This window comes from Photinus pyralis, unplaced genomic scaffold (genome assembly GCF_008802855.1).
Source record: "Photinus pyralis isolate 1611_PpyrPB1 unplaced genomic scaffold, Ppyr1.3 Ppyr1.4_LG1, whole genome shotgun sequence".
In the NCBI taxonomy this organism is placed as follows: Eukaryota; Metazoa; Arthropoda; class Insecta; order Coleoptera; family Lampyridae; genus Photinus; species Photinus pyralis.
The window spans coordinates 10063634-10081841 of NW_022170249.1; the positions used below are offsets into that span (position 1 = coordinate 10063634).

Below are 18208 nucleotides of genomic sequence, written 5' to 3' on the forward strand. Positions count from 1 at the left end.
CAGCAGACTTCGGGCAACTCTGGGAAAAGAACCCATCGGTCCAACAGCTGCTGAACGCATGGAAGCGAATTAGTCAGGAGGGTCCTGCAACACCCACACAGACACGATCACAAGAACAGTACCTACATCATACGCAACAACCACCTTTATCAACGAAGCCCCCAAGGCCCACTTCTGGTAGTGCCGCGGGAAATGTACGAGGACGTCATGCAATTTCCCGACGACACAGTCACTGTCGGTCATCCAGACGCCTAAAGAACGACCTGCGCCATCACTGGACAGAGATAGGCAACCACGTCTGGGATTACGTGTCAGGTGTTAAGGGGTGCACAACCACAAATGGCGGGCCTATACAAAAAGCCACTGTCCGCCGAGCCAAGCAGAACCTTGGGAAATAAAATCCGTCGACATTATGGCCCGGTATGTCGAATCCACAATGAGGAACAAATTCATCCTGGTAGTAACGGATATCTACATGTAGGTGGAAGCGTTCGCTCGACGTTTCACCACCACGAACGAGAAGTGTTTGGACGACACCGGTTTCGAAACTTTGTACTTCAGGAAGAGCCTCTATGTTGGCACAGAGGGTACTCCAAGATCCTCGTTTAGATCTTCGAATATGGTTCTTATACCTGCGCTGAGCGAACTTGAGATCGTGCCAGTCCACCCGCAGCTTAGTTCGCATGGCCCTATTAAAGAACCTGCGAACCTCCTTACGAACTTTTTCATATGACGGTGTTATGGCAGCAGCCTCTTTCACCTGCCATGCTTTTCGACAGAGCAAAGGTCGCCCATCTCACCGTTCTGACAGTTTCACCACATACATAGCAGTCCCTGTCACTGGATCGGGATTTCGAAACCTACAGGCACTCTCCAATTCTTGATCATGTGCGCTATTGAAAAGGCCCAACGTCAGATCGATAACCTCCTGCCTTTGCGCTGTGTAGAAGGTGAGGGCTGCTCCCGGATTAAAAAAATTCAAATTAGTTGTTTGCAAGGACTCCAGTAGATGGCCATACCTCGAGTTCGTGTCCTTGCTGCGCCACGCAACATGGTATGCCTTGCATCACAGCCAACTACAAGAGAGAGCCCACCATTTCGACAGTACTCTATCAACTCGGCCAGATCCTTGGTAGGGGGAGGCTCTTCTGAGTCGTACGGGACATAGCCTGAACAAATCACGAAGCGCCTGCACCGTTCTTTGCCATCTTTGAGCTGCAGAACTACGTGTTCCCTGAAACAGAAATCGGTCATTAAATAAGACTCGATTCGTTTATCGATATAAATACAAAGTCCTAGGGTTGGTGGTCCCTCTTATAGTAAAAAGACTCCTTCGCCTGACTTCTTACGCGTCCTCTGCAAACCCAAGGTTCTTGTAAGAGGCGTGCGCCACTGTCTGCTTTACAGAAAGTTTCCGACGTATTAAGCAGCTGTACTGTGCTACCAATTGCTCTGGTTACTTCGTCCATCAATTGTGTACTGTTTCCCCTCCTCAGTCATGCCGGCGGTTCCAACCCTGATCGGAGCCAAGAACCACCACACGAATCAAACGCGCTATTGCCCGATAGGATGCCTCATGGGCACCAAATACGAAGAGGACTACCAGGCCCCTCCGTTCGGAAGAATGTCCTCGATAGACTCGTCTTGAAAGCAGGGTTTTGCCTCTGGAGGCGCTTCAAGATAGCGGTCGTGTCATCCATCACTTTGGTTACTTTTGGGACGTGCCTCTGCACTTTCCGAGACGCGTCATCCCAGGGTCAGATACATAGATGGTTCTCTCCAACCCTACGATACTTAAGTATCCTAGGCCTCGCTCCAACCCGTCGAAGGTCTAGCGGTTTTCGCATTCGGCACCCTGCACCCCGGTTGCCCTGAGCCCCGCCGTAGCGGCTTGTCCATACGGATTTGTTCAGATTGCTTTGAGTCAGACCCTGGAGAACTTCTCTCCGATCTGAGACGCTTGGTCCTTGGCCATCACCTTCTCTGCGCCAGTCCTATTCTTGCGAATAGGAGCTGGTCCATCACCAGGTCTTTGAATAAGACCCTGCGCTGGAACCGAGTTTGAAATCGTCTATACAATTCCCACTAGTAGTGCGGAAAGGTATCCAAGACCTGGGCAGTGCCGCTTGTCCTGGACTTGGCTGCCACCCCATTCAAACGAATGGAGCTATCACGCGGAGGTATCCGAGGAGCACCGTTATCGACATTGCATTCCAGTGCCACACAGGCATCTGCAGAGTTGCTAACCTTGACTTGGGAGGTCGTCGCTACCAGTGCGGGTTTCAGCTCCGACGAGCGCATTATAATCTTTACTACCCACACCGAAACACGGGTCAGTTTACGATCATTCAGGTGTTTATGTGGGCGCTCCCCTATTCGCCAGCCGCCCGATGGGTTCCTTCAGTGCTCCCCTAAGTAGATATTTGATGTTTGATTAATTGGTAACATTGTCATGATTTAAAAATGTAGGTATCTACCCTTCAGCTTGTAATGCAATTTGTGTGTTTTTTATACAGTATCCTCTTTTTGAAACGTTCAGTTTTTATTCCGATTTCGCGTATAATTTTCAGTGAAAAAGGCGAGTTTAGAAGAGCAATGTTTAGGGATAGAAGGAAACACTTACCCTTATTAGGAATGTACTTGTTTTGGCTTGTACCATCCACTTTTTTACAACACTGTATAAACAGATGGAGACAGAGTAACTTTTGCAATGGAGTTCGTAGTGAGAGGAGAAAATGCTTTTTAAATTAAACCCCATACAGTGCCGATACATTTATATTTTAGATTAAGCCTACAAAGGCCAATAGCACAATATTAATAGTCACGATGTGAAACAAGAGCTTATTATTGCCGTGCATGTATGGCAGTGAAAAATCGAAGTAATGACAGATATTAAATTGCAATTGTAATCCTACAAAACAGAGCACAATAGTTAATTAATAGGATACGTTAAAATCAACATAAGCGAGAATGATATTACTGATTAATTAACCAACAGCGTAACTCTAATAGCGATCATTGTAAAAGCTAGAGATGTCGAACTCGATGACGGATGGTCGCATCCATCATGAGGCCGATTGCTGAAAATGATTATTACCCCAAACGAAAAAATGATTGCACTTTCGGTAATAGTAATTTTTCGCATTGGACCGTCCATCTCGACTTTTTTCGATGTGGTTTATACAAAGCGTTTCAAAGTTAGTTATTCTCTTGCATTGCAATTATTTTAGTACTGTATGAAATGTCGATATTTAATAGAAGCGGTTTCAATTTTCCATCTAACAGTTGGTGCAGTCAGCTTTAATTCTCCTCATGCTTTGTATTCCAATTCAAGAAGGTACGCTGGAGGCTCACTTATTCGTTTCTTAATGTCTGAAAAGGGATTACTTTTATTTTACATTTTGCGGACGTGTGCACAAATTTATTAATTTTTTATGCGCGCTTCCAACTTTAAAATGTAAAGTAGTCGCTTATAAAGTAGGTACGTTCGTTTATGAAGTATATAAGTACTTGGTCTTAACTTCTTTAACAGAAATACTATTATAAGTGGAACGGGAAAATAAATTTGCTCTATTATCCTTGATAAACACGCTTTATTTCCATTTTAGCGAAAGCTTTGTTAGGAAGTGATGTTAGGTTTCCATTTGTATACATGAAAAGAATATCAAAAGCACGAAAAAATTTATTTTAGATATTGAGTAAGGTTTTTGAGTTCCTTTAATGGCAGCAATTGTAACACAAGAAAAAAGGTCCCGTGTGTTCGCGTTTGTTGTGAGCTATTCATTTATATCGGCTTTTTATTGGAATATCAAACGTATAGGTCTTCTCTTCGGTATTTTGCATATTTTTCAGGAATACAGTTTGTAATTGGTTCGTTTATGCAAAGCTGGGTATGAAAGAACTTTGGTGCTTCGTGAAATGGCAGCGTGTTGTCAAAAGGGCGTGTGCGGGTAACTGGGCCATTGTTTGTATGGTTTCCTGTTTGTTGAAAAATATACCCTTTGACTTTCCCACAACAGTTCCACATTTACGTTGATTGATTTTATTAATTTTTCCTCAGTTTAAATTAATTGCGTCTTTTCAATTCGATCTGATTCTCTACAGTAAGTTTGAGTCAGTATCATTAATATTCGACTGAATACTTAGCGAACGCGCGCGGTTTTCCTCGTTATTGCGTTTACACAACCGCTCCTTCGTCTTTCAACTCGAGACGAGTAATTTATCTCCCACATAATTTTTGTTTGCTAATTATTCTAACAATTCCGAAAACGGTCCTTTTTATTATTCGCGCTTTGTGTAAATTAAAACGGCAATTAATATCCATGTGTGCTCTTCGTTGCAGGAATGGAGGCCATCATGTCGGAGTTTTTCAACGATACCACCACCGCCTTCTATATAATTTTAATTGTATGGATTGCCGATCAGTACGACGCCATTTGCTGCCATACTTCAATCACCAAACGTTACTGGCTCAGGTGAGTTTTTTTTGGTATCACTTAAATGAGACATTTGCTGTACTTTGGGTTTTCGTTCGTTCATCTTTTAACGTTGTTCTGTGTTTATGAAGGTAGTGATAAGCTATTTGCATCACAAGTTTATAAAGTCAGTGTAAGTAAGTTTGCAGGCCTCGACTTTGCCTCGGCCTGCAATTACGAGTATTCGCAACACATTTTATGAACGTGCGCAACAACAGATTTTTGGTGTCGAAATAGTTTCAGGGAAAAAGTGAAAACGCCTATTTCAAAATTCATGTTCATGCCTTACGAAAATCCAAAGCGAAAAAAGACCTATTTTATACCGCGTTCATTTCGAGTAGGTATTTCCGTTTCGTACGCTTATATCTTCGATACGTTCAAACAAATTAAACTGTTTTTAATTAGTTACGCCTTTCCCCGACATCGGAAGGTGTCAAACTTCAATTTTTTAAGAGCGCATGTAACAGATGTAATCTGGACTTAATCGGCGGTTATTATCTGTAACCCCTTCAACTAATTACAGTTAATTATACTGTTGTGTAAACAATGTCAGTCTGGGACGTTGTTGTAAGGATTAAGGCAGGATTAAGGAATAAATTTGGGCGTTTAATTATTTATTATTTATACAATGTGAAGTGCAAATATTCAACAATCTTGATCTTTGATATCCAGTTGATTACAGTCAAAGTGAAAAACAAGTTTAGGATACCTAAGTAGGTAGCAAAAATTCTAAGAAATGGATGACACAGGATGTGATTCATCTTTAGTGCAAGAAAATCCTTCTGTTAAGAGGAAGATGGAAAATTACATGGCCTTCTAGGGAAAATTCAATGTTACATCAAAATATGTGGAAATCGGTGAATTGTAACTCATTTCTCACACATAGATTCTAAACCGAAGAGTTTTTAGTAGCTGAACCTCGCCCCCCGAGGTAGGTAACTCGCCCCTCGTCCGCTGTATCCGATCCTATAGTTGAGAGAGGAGGTCAATCATAGCATTAGGTGTCGTAAGTCATTTGGTTACAGTTTTTGCCACCCTAGTGACTGCCTTATTCACGGAATTTTAGTTTACAAATAACACCTCGGCGTCGATACACATATCAAACAATTCGATAACTTCCACATGATTAAATTGTATATGAATATTACTTCTGGTCAAGACCATGCAACCAAAACATAAACATAAGCAAACATTACACCAAAAACAATTTCAAACAAAATGTTAACGGTGTCAAATACGTGATTCTGCATCTAGGTTGAATCAAGTCATTGTAAAAAACAAAGATGGAAAATTATAAAAACATGTCAAATGTTGCATAGAAAACACAAATAAATCATAAACTAATGCAAAGATTACTACCTGCACTAAATAACACAAAATAACAACAACAAACTGTATTAAGCTTTCCTGACCGACATTAAAATCAAGATGCCAAACGTAATGAGCGTATGTGATCTCTTTCTGTCATAAAAACTACATAGGAGTTATGATGAAAAAACCAATCATTTTTTCCGAAAAAAACATTATGCGGGTCATCCTGTAATCTGTTGAGGGTCCAGAACAAGAGAGGGACAATAAATAAATAAATAAATAAATAAATCATTAATATTTTAAGCAATGACATTTTTAGTCAAAACGCTGTGATAGATTATTAATTTTGTGAGGGTATACTCTTTAATTAAACCAGGGGTTGATTTCTAAGGGTTGAAATTCTGAATTAATATTCGAAAGCACCTATCAATGATTACTCAACCTATCTGAAACCTAATTTAAACAATATATTCTTTATAGGTTTTGTCAAAAAGGGACATAATGTAGATTTTGCGTTTTGAAAAAATGTCTAGGTTTTTTTACTTCGCTTACTGGCCTGCTACGAGTTATTTTTTTTAGTTTACAGATCTAAAAATATTAAAAAAGTATTCAGCGTCAAATTTATTTGTCGTTAGATTTATGAAACAATAGCATTTGTTTCTGAATCATTCCCTTAGTGTTTAAATCAATGTCAACGTCAAAAACGACACCCCTGCGCTTTTCAGATTATTCGGAGGCAAATGTGCGGCCTCCGAGGAATTTTTTTAGATGTTTGAACAAGATGGAATCGCATGGTGCTAAATCTGGCCAGTCTGGTGGATGGCGGTAATTCTATGTAGTTTACGATATCACTTGAACATGGCGAGTTTTGTGGCCTCGGCTATTTTCGCGAAACAGCTCACTGTTTGGTCGTGTTTCCATAAACCTCACCATGAATCGTGGTCCCTCAATGTTCCAGACGAAGACTGGGTGTTTGATTTTTTTTTGTGATTTCTGATTTCTGTTTTGTTGGAGGGGCTCTAGTAAAACACTTACGTAAAATACACGAAATATATCGTTCGCTAAAGCGTTCCAATGCCCCTAACAAATTTCTTTGCTCGTCAGTTTCTGCTCTGTCGTAAGGAGTCATTCTTTGAAACAAAAAATACTGCTAAAACCGCCCAATGATGTGAAGCGGTACAGAAGTACTCACTACATGGTTGCTTAATTACACCCTCTAACAGCTAAGCAAACATACCGAAGCTTCGAACACTAGCAGTTATTTGTTAGCCAAGAACTTGGTTAGCGTGACCTAATTACCACAGGTAGATAATTTAGAAAAAAACGCCCTCGTATATAGGATATAAGTTTTGTGATTTTTAAGTTTTGACCTACCACTACGCCTCTTACTCCATTTCGCCCACCAATATATTAGAATGTTTTGCGAGCTTTAGATAAACGTTTCTGGGAAAGTGAAATAGGCAGGTTTTTGAAAATTTGTACTTAGGAGTTACTCTGACTTCGTTATTTTAAATGGCAACCCCTATTTTTAATTGCATTTTTTTATTCTACGTGAAATGTCAGATCTTTTGAAACCATGGATGGTTTTTAAGTTATTTTGACTTTAACGAAGAAAATAGCGGTTGCGGACGATATCTTGGTTATTGATTATTCGAAAACGGTTCTAGTTATGGTAGCCCATTTTTACCAGTGCATAGAGAAAGAATAGTAGGATTTCTTTTAGTGTACTTAAAAAAAGTTAAGTTGCGTACGACCGCACCTATGTAGATTGAAATTTAAAAAACTTCAAAGACTACAAACTCAGTTTTTTTAAATGAAATGACAATTTTCTTACTATTTCATTAGATAGAGAATCGAAATAGGCATATTTTGATATTACATGTTCCTATAGATATCTTAAAGGTGGCGTTTACAAAAAGTGCAAAAGTTGCCTTGCGATTTCCTCAATAACTTTGTTTCGAGGTAAAAAAATAAACTTCTGTTAACGACCGATGATAACATATTATTATCAGTGTGTGATAAAAATGAAACATCTATATGCATTATATGGGAGTTTTTTAACAACTTATTTCCTAAATAACGGCGAAAGTGCGGGAATTAGCTAAATAATGTTTGTTTCATGCAAATGTCGAAACATTATACATTTGAATGAATGTTATTTCAACCAAAAATTTGTACCCAGAAGGCAGTTATTGTGGAAACAAATTTTCAATTTTTCAATGTAAATGCCACCTTAACAGTTTCTGAGTTATTCCCATTTCATTGAATTGATACCATTTTTTTCGCATTTTCTGTTGAGTAGTTGGCCATGATTATATGCGAATCAGATTTTAAACAAATCATTTAATATCATTGATTCTAATCTAAATAATTAATTAATAAAAAAGGAAACACAAACTTATATGAAATGAAAATAGGATCAAATTGTTTTAAAACCCTCTGAAATAAATATGACAATTTCGATACTCTATCTAATCTAATGCAATAGTAAGAAAATGGTCATTTCATTAAAAAAAACTGAGTTTTTAGTCTTTAAAGTTTTTTTTAAATTTGAATCTCCATAGGTGCGGTCGTACGCAACTTAACTTTTTTTAAGTACCCTAAAAAAAGTCGTATTCTTTCTCTCACTGGTAAAAATGGGTTACCATAACTAGAACCGTTTTCGAGTAAGCAATTATCAAGGTATCGTCTGCATCCGCCATTTTTTTTCTTAAAGTCAAAATAACTTAAAAACCATAAATGGCAGATATCGACATGTGGGTACCAAAAGAACTGAGATTTCACGTATAATCAAAAAATGGGGGTGCAATTTAAAATAACAAAGGTACTAGCTACTTCCGGTATTTCCGGAAGTGTGACCATTTTGAAAATATTTTATATCGATTCGGCCTTCAGAGTAATTCCTAAGTACACATTTTCAAAAACTTACCTATTTCACTTTCCCAGAAACGTTTAACTAAAACTTCCAAAAAAACACCCTGTATAGAAATAATAAATTCTACGAGAATGCCTATAAATTAACATGAGATAATTTTAGCGTTGAGTAAATGGGTCTAGAAAAAGAGTTATTTACCTGATTGCCTATCCACAAATATTAATAAAGCTACCAGCGCCGACTTTTGTTGTATTGATTAGTAACATTTATAGATTTTTGTTCATAAGGTATGGTCAAAATATTCTGTGTGGGTACGTCGCAGATTGATCGTTGCCCACGGCGCTGAAGTTGATTGCTTTCTTAAGAACCCGTCAACATATATATCCCATGTTAACTTAGTACGTAAACATCCCTGACTTATTGTATTTCGTTCATTTCAAGACGGCCCCCTCATTCCCCAAATACCCTCCATTATTTATTTCTTAATACACACAATCCTAATAATATGACGAATACAACCACTTACACGATAAAACTTTCGTAATAAAGCGACAAGACAGATATTTATGTTGTATGCATTAGAAAAATGAAGTTTATTTTAATGGAGGACTACCGTTTTAATATTCACATTTGTTCGCTACCGCTTAATCATGATAATCTACGTAATGGATTTAATGCACCTCTAACCTCGAATTAGTACTGCAATCATTTAGTGGGGTGAGAATCACCGGAACAACGAATGTTCAGTATTTGTCAAAATGAAACGCTTCGGCTTTTCTTTGTGACCTCAACAATTCTTTTTGAATTATACGTGTAGCTGGAAATGTGTCAGTGTTCTACTCAATTGAAGGAACCGGGGAGAATGCTATTTTCACTCTCCCATTTCTGCATATTTTTGGGAATTTAAACATAGATGGCCCATATACGGCGTGATGGATTGTAATTAATTGAGTTGGTCGAATATCGTGAATACTAAAATTTGTGCTGTCGAAAAAGTTGATTTATACACGTTTCCTACCCACCATACTCATCCCCCTTTTAGTCTTGGCTTTTTTGGCTTTCTGACTTATTTATCTCCGTATCGCTCTCGCTTCGAGTTCATTTGATTTCACTGCAATTTGAAATGAACTTGTTGATCTAATCCCACACCTCAGTTTTGAAAAGAATGATGCATATGGGAGTCGTTCCGGGTCCCACTTGATGCAGGCCAACACCCACGTTCTTCAGTTCGCGTCACGTAGCACGCTTCTTGCTGGTCTATTTACTCTAACCGCGTACAGCTTTAATGTCTTATTAAATGAATTTTTTTTAACATGCATACAAAACTTCACTTTATTTGCATAGTATAATATTCGGACAATTCGCTTCCCTCGCTCCGGTAGGTTTCTTTAACAGAGTGTTAGTTGGATTTTCTAATAATTTTTAAAGTTTATTGCCAAGCGAGTGTGAATATTTTAAATATTAACCTCGGAAGTCACTGCAGAAGTATTGTATGCATCAATGCTCAGCAAAAAAATCCAGTGGCCTAGTAAAAAAAAGTTGGGTCATCGTTTCCGAAATTTGACCCAAACTTTGTATTTCTTAAATGCAACACCCTGTACATGTTAACGTCAATTTTTTGCATTATTTTTCGTGATTAATGTATCACGATCTATAGGTATGTATATTTTTCAAAATTTTTACGTAGAATCCAGTGGCGTAGTAATAAAAAATATGGGTCATTTTTTCTGAAATTTGACCCAAACTTTGTATTTCTTAAATGCAACACCCTGTACATGTTAACGTCAATTTTTTGCATTATTTTTCGTGATTAATGTATCACGATCTATAGGTATGTATATTTTTCAAAATTTTTACGTAGAATCCAGTGGCGTAGTAATAAAAAATATGGGTCATTTTTTCTGAAATTTGACCCAAACTTTGTATTTCTTAAATGCAACACCCTGTACATGTTAACGTCAATTTTTTGCATTATTTTTCGTGATTAATGTATCACGATCTATAGGTATGTATATTTTTCAAAATTTTTACGTAGAATCCAGTGGCGTAGTAATAAAAAATATGGGTCATTTTTTCTGAAATTTGACCCAAACTTTGTATTTCTTAAATGCAACACCCTGTACATGTTAACGTCAATTTTTTGCATTATTTTTCCTGATTAATGTATCAGGACCTACAGGAATGTATATTTTTCAAAATTTTTACGTAGAATCTAGTGGCGTAGTAATATAAAATATGGGTTATTGTTTCTGAGATTTGACCCAAAGTTTGTATTTCTTAAATGCACACCCTGTATATGTTAACGTCAATTTTGTGCATTCTTTTATCCTAATTAATGTATCACAATCTATATTTTTTGTATAGGTTACGGCAGTGTTTACTTGGCTAGTTTATAGACTAGGTGGATAGTCTGTAAACTATCCAAATTTATGGTTATTTTAATGGGAAATCATCGTTACACTAAAATAGCTACGAATCTTGGTTACTTTGTAGTCTATAAAGTATACAAGATTTATCGCCAAAGTACAAACCACAAGAATATTATGTAAATTAACCAGACTATTTGGCTAGTTCACAAACTATCCACGGTACAGTTGGATAAAGTGTGGGTGAAGCAACGGTGGCTCCCCACGCACGTTGAAAACAAAAGTAGTGGCATTTTAGTCAAATAGAGACAAAAAATATATGGGACGCGGAGCACGAAAAACAAAACAACATCGCATTTTTCGGATAATAACAAAAATGAGACTGTTTGCTTATTAAATTCTCTACAAAAGTTCTTAATGCACCGTAGCCAAAATAGTGCAAATAACCAAGCTGTTTCAATGATTTTCATTTTTTAGTACATTTTTGAGACCTTTTAACACTGATTTGCAAGCTTTCGCTACCATTTGAAGACCAATTGAATTAATTATTCCGCAAATATCATTTTCTAAATGTATGACAACGTTTATAAAGTTTCCCTATTTCCCCTTTTTTAGCGCATTTTTTAAACATTAATAAAAAAGTGCAGTTGTTTGCGTTTTGGCCGTCCGTCCGTCCGGACCACTTCTTCCGTTTTGAACTACTTCTAGGGGAATGGTTCTAGAGTCCTGGAATTTTTTGCAGTAATAAAAATAATAATAATATAAATTTATTAAGGGATATGAGAAGCCATAAGGCCATTAGTATCCCCGCTCTACAAACTTGGTCGCATCAGATATAACAAAACAAGTTAACAATATTATGAAATACAAAGTAAATATAACAAAACAAAAGTAAAAAGTAAGTAAAACAGTATAACAAGAAAAACGAAAACATAATAGCTCTCTACGTATACATTTACACATTAAACATCAAAAAAACAAGTTCCGAGTCCTGCAACAAACAAAAACACTTGCGATCGAAACCATTACAGGACCTGGTGTGTCTAACATCTTCTGGCAGCTTGTTCCACAATTTGGCCGCTTGTATATAAAAGGACGATGCTCCAATGCTTGTCTGAGCCTTAGGAATATAAATATTTGAAGTCCTAGTACCGTAACAATGGAAACAACCAGTAGGTATCCTATACCTTGAAGGTGTGCCAGACGGCCATCAAATTTCGCTGTCTTAAAGGGGGGGCCCCCCTGTAACGAGTGGTTTTATTTCGCGCCAAATTTCATTAAAAAATTCGAAATTTCTTGTCATGATAGTGAAGGTCACCCTGTATATTTCATTATTTGTTTCGGTTAGAAATTTTGTGTTTGGGCATTTCGGTTCGCTCAAGACTATGGTCCGATAGATTTAATTTCGCTCAGATTTAATTTCGTCGTGGGAAGAGTGCAAAGTTGATTGACGTCATCATGAGTAATGCGAGTTTTTTGTCGTTCGTTTATCACCCAAGGCGCCGTCTAGACCGAGAATAGGAGCGGATATAGCACCGAGCCATCAAGAGATAAGGGGTTTTAAATTCGTCAGCAGAAAACCGTGAGATCAGTTTATTCAGCAGTTCCTGGAGGTTGACGACGATTTATTTATCTAAACCAATGGGAGAATTTCTAGCGGGAGCCATTTTTGTTTTATGGTAATTTGGGTGTGGTTTTTTTCATTTCAATTCTGAAGAAGGGGATCGTTTTGAAAAGACTCGCGGTTAGTACGTCAAGCGGTAAACACGTACTTTGAGTGATCGCGTTTTTGAAGAGACTCGCGGTTAGCACGTCAAGCGGTCAACACGTACTTTGAGTGATCGCGTTTTGGAGAGACTCGCGGGTAGCACGTCAAGCGGTGAACACGTACCTTGAGTGATCGTTTTTTGGAAAGACTCGCGGTTAGTACGTCAAGGGGTCAACACGTACCTTGAGTGATCGCGTTTTGAAGACTCGCGGTTAGTACGTCAAGCGGTCAACACGTACCTTGAGCGATCGTTTTGGTACACTTAGCGTTTTGAGCCACCGGTTTATTTCGGTTGTTCGCAGTTGCGTGCTTTTTGCACCCGTTTCGAAGTGTTATTTTCTTTTCGCGTTGATTTTTTGGCAACGAAGACCCAGGTTCCGATCAGGTGATATTTTGGTGAACCCTTGAGCTTTACCCCAGTTTACTTTGGATGCAGTGAATCGCGTTAGGATACGTTGTGATTTCTCGAGGATATATAATTCAAAGTGCTGCCCTAGTCCTCAAGGCGCCGATATTCGGGATCCGCCCCAGGTGGAATTTCCTACTAGTGCCGTACGGTCATTTGTCGAAGGAGCGCTGCGTTTTGGAGAGATATTTGCCCCAAGAAGAGCTGGTGAAATAATACGTCGAACCACCCAAGAACAAATCGCGGTTTACCGTCGGATAGTGATCATAAAAATTTGTGTTCTGCCGTGCCGCTAACTCAAAAATCCGTCTCCCGCAGGCGATCAAAGTTAATAAACTCTAAGAGCCGGTGGAAGGAAATAGTAGGGGTCACTGTTTAAATTAAATACACCTGCTGTGTAGAAACTTTGGCAACTAGCCGTCTCCCACTCGCCACGCGAAGGATTTCCTGGACTAAGCTTCAGTTTAAACACTAAACTTTGCTTTCGTTCCGAGGAAGGATAGGCACCGTGGATTTTGTTTCCGTGCGTTAATTTCAAGCCACCCCCTAGGAAGTCACAGAGACCTAAGTGTCAGCTTTCATCACATCCACCCTGTACCAGAGGAAAGAGCAGTTCACAAGATCGGCTGTACAAATGTTGTAAAGGTTAGTCTAATTAAATTTGTAACGTTCTGTAAAATCCCACATTTTGGTAATGAAGCTATAGCAAAAAAATTTTGATTTGATTGTTTATTAAAGTCCAACGATTACCAAAGAGTAGGATAAATTTTTGTGTTTATTTAAATAAGTCCCAGCCCACGCTGGAGTAAAAACCGATGACCTGTTGTTGAAATTTTCAAACTGTAAAGGATGGCCACCCCTTGAGTAAATTAGTCTCACCTGGTAGGATTTTTTATTTAGTTTAGTTGTCATTGTTAAGCTAGTGTTTTTACAAGGAGGAGAGAAGAACTGCTAGATCCCTGTAATTTGTTTGTATCTCTAATATCATTTCAATATATTATCTATTTGGTTCCAATGTGCCTATGTCTTTAACGAAGAACGAGGGGAAGGAAAGAGAGGAGTAGGAGTTGAGGCAGGAGACTGGTAGGCGGCAGGTTAAGGTTTGTTACGCAGTTTCAAAAGAGTTAAAAGCCCACCGATTTGAGTTAGCCGGAGCATTTATTTTTATCGATTGAGCAGCCTGAGAAGAGAAGGAACCCCCGTAGCACCCCATGAATTATTTCCTGAGATGCTGTTTTTTAATGTAAATCGTGCATGTCTTTTACATGCAACAACCAATTGGCCTCAGATTTTGTGTACGCATGCCTTTAGTGGTACTAAGTTAAACTTTTGAAAATTGGGGGGGAGGGAGGGTAAACACACGTTCTACCCTTCTGATTTGTACAAACTATCGCGCGACTCTTTCGAGATCAGTGGGAGACGGCGCCTGAGGTGAGGGGGGGGGGGGGTTGTGGGTAGAAATTCATTATATCTTTCATGGTATTCTAATTAACGGTCTCAACGAAAGGAACCGTTTACTACCAACAACTGTCCTTCTTTCTGTCCTCTTATGAAAAGAAGCGATGGAGGGAGAGAGGGGAGGGAGTGGAACTGGATAAATCTTTCATGGTACTCTAATGAAAGGTCTCGACGGAAGGAACTAATTTCTACCAACCATAGCCCTCATCCTCGACCCTTATATCTGCAGAACGGATTGTCGGATGAGCGTACTCGCGATTGGGACGTCTGGAAGAAATATATGCATTGATGATGTCAGAATATCCCGAAAACGGTTTGTCGGAGGATTTTGATGTGTGCCAGGCGGTCTTTAAATGTTTGTGTGTAAAGGGCCTCTTCGCCTTATAACCCAACCATTTACTAAGCTATTTCGGTTTAAAAAATGCACTTTATCTGCACAAGAGTTGTGCACAATTTATAATTGTTTGATCAATTCTTACCGAACTAGTCGTCCAAAGTCCCGCACACTATTTCCTTGCGACTATTGTTTACAGCCTGTTGTCGATCATGTTGGTAGTAAAACAGGCTCCACTTGTTTTGGGAATGGTGTACAATAACATTTTAATTAAAAATCATATGGAAACTGAGATGTTCCTTGGCTACGGTATTGTCGATCTTATATGATTATCTCTCTGACCCAATACGTGATTTTATTCTTATATTTCGGTTTAGGATTACACGAAGCTGTCTAAAATGGAATTAGAAATACGAGCGCTTGTTTACCTCCTTTCGGACAACGATTGCGCGATGGATAGGAAATAACGTATGTAGTAAGCCCTAACGAACGGACGGATTGGAGGTTGTACTAATTTATGTGTTAACAAAGCTGCAATTATTATATTGCACGACAGCCAACCAGGTCTCGCCGGAGAAGACGTGACATCGCCAGTCCGTGTTTGCTCATAAACACTATAACCTACAGATCATCTCCACCTAATGAAACAAACTGTTTGCGTAGCGATGGGGTTACTCCGGAGCGTGTTTATTTAAACCCCCAATGTTGTCTTCAACGAACTCACGCACAACAGATTTAATTTTAATTCCTTCTTGTAATATTTTGTCATAGACGCATTGTGTGAACGACCCTTAATTGAACTAACAGAAATGTATTCATTTCGAGCGCAATTTGGGCGAAACTGAAACAATCGCGTATGTAAATCCACCGTCTGTACTTTCGATCGATAGGGACTTTCACGTTTTACGCCACGTGAGGTGATCACGTGGTACAACTATTTACAACTCTTGCTCTGGCGGAACGATTATGTAACATCAATCGTTTATTATGCAAATAGCCCAATATACTATTTGCATTCGACATCATCATTCATTATTCTATTATTGACCGAAAATTTCTCTCATGGCTGAATTCTATAAATGAAACGTAAGGCTAAGAGTGGGTAAAATACGATAAGGGCGGTTTGTTCACTTCCAGGATGAATTCCCTTACTGATTGAAGAGCAGCGATCTGAGACACAAACAATGAGCCTCAAGCTCACTCGATTGTTACTAAGATGACCAGTAAATTCAGAATAATGTACACTCGAGATAAGACTTCCTGGTAAAAAAAAACGTCGACGTCACGCAAGGATTTCAAAATGCAAATCTACCGTGCCGTCAAATTTCTTAAAGCTGCGCGTTTTAATCAAAGTAAAGTTTAAAGAACAAACGTTCTAAACCAATTATCGAGGAGATTTAAAAACAAAGAGCGGCGGGAAATGAAAATTACCGAACATTTCCCGTAGGACCTACATTCAGATGCACCCGTCGTCGTACCAACTTAACGGCGCCACTCAAACTTTTAATAGAATTTTGATTACGTTCTCTCGCGTATCATCATTTACAACGTTGCTGTTGACGGGAATTTGTTAACAAATTTCGTTACTTGATTTCGGAGGTAGAAGGCACTTTTAAAGATCGAATTGCACACTTTAATTACACCGTGTGCCATTCGGTCGTTGCAATTTGTCACAATCCAGTTTGATTGACATAAAATTAAATGGAATTAGCATTAACAGAAAAGTTGTGCATCAATCGTCAATGTTTATTGTAATGCAAACCACCCATTTTAAGGTATCCATTGGTATCATGGTACACACTGTATATGAACAGAAAGTACTCAAACAGTATAGGTACTGATAAGTGCTTTGTCACTCGAATTACAATTCGTTTTGAATAATATCATTTTTGGACGCCTGTGAAATCTGGATGTTGCGTTTAAAAAATAAATAAATAATTCTATATTTGGAACGGATTATTGCTTTCACAGAACTTTTATTTCTTGTTTCCTGAGAATGGAATGGACGTGTGGTTTTAAGCTTTTCCCAATATTTTGAGCATCATCTTAAAGTGAGTGCGACATAACAAACTCAAATCAAAGCATAATTTAATGTTGAACCGAAAAGAAAATTAGTTAGTGTAGTTTCTTTATGGTCTTCCAAACAAAGATAATTATGTCTGTGGGGTTGCTAACCGAAAATAAGTCCCAAGCTAATTATTGTAACATACTTGCCCGGGGAAACCTACGCTGCCGCCGCCGCATCATTTTTCCTGACATTTATTCTTTAGAGGTAAAGGTAGTGGATCATTGACAGGAAAAGAAAGCACCTTTTAATGTGGTCGAGTATTGATCTATTGATGATACTAATTCTCTAATGTGTTTATATGAACAACGCAGTTCTTTTGTTTACTCATTTTGCTTTGTGTAACTGATACAAAGCTATACAAAACTATGGTAAAAATGGCGATCGGATTACCTTATGCATTAGTGTTTACATGACGCCAGAAGATAAATTGGTTGTTAAATTTAATTTTGGTGAATATGTGAATATTGCAAATAAATCAAATAGCATCTCTATATAGACGAGATCAAACGATATTGCCAATAGTATACGACGCACCTATACATGCCATAATTACAACGCATTGTTGAATATGGAATTAATTTCACGGTATTGCGTTAGCTAAACGTTAATTAATTTTTGCGCCACCAATCGGATTTCCATACTGAAAAGATTTTAGAAAGAACTAATTTTTTCAATCTAGACAATTAAAGTTTACATCCATGCTGATAAATACTCCCATACTCGTTTATTAATTAAAATGGTCCTGTGGGTTGGTACAGGTTTCGACAGTACATCAACAGCAGACGTCTAAAATAAATCGCTAAAATGATTTTTAATAAATGAAACATTAAGTTTTTCTGAGCTAGCGAAGGTTTTTGTATCAAGACTTAAATGAGATGGGTCTCATTAGAAGCGAAATTTTGTGACGAATCTAAATATGCACGGAAAAGTACATGTTCATGATGAAATAAGGAAGATATTTACCGCCGGAGCGGCGTCTGCTCTGACGCGGCGGCACGCTATGCAGCACGCGTTTAAATCTGATGACTTTTCCACTAGGTCTAGTAAATAACTGAGCTAGGACCATCTTTTCCTTCTTCTGCTGAGCACTTTTCTTCACAAAAGGCATGGTGTCTTTCAGAAAGAACATCAAAACCAGCGATATTTA

At 38.4% G+C, this 18208-nt stretch overlaps 1 protein-coding gene across 1 annotated transcript in view; it reads left to right on the forward strand.

The window, feature by feature from the left end:
- Positions 1–18208, forward strand: part of LOC116175634 (membralin) — an 80760-nt gene that overhangs the window by 37430 nt on the left and 25122 nt on the right. Inside the window, exon 6 of the mRNA XM_031493861.1 lies at positions 4343–4475. Coding sequence (XP_031349721.1) covers positions 4343–4475 — 133 coding nt within the window. The remainder of the gene's footprint in view (positions 1–4342; positions 4476–18208) is intronic.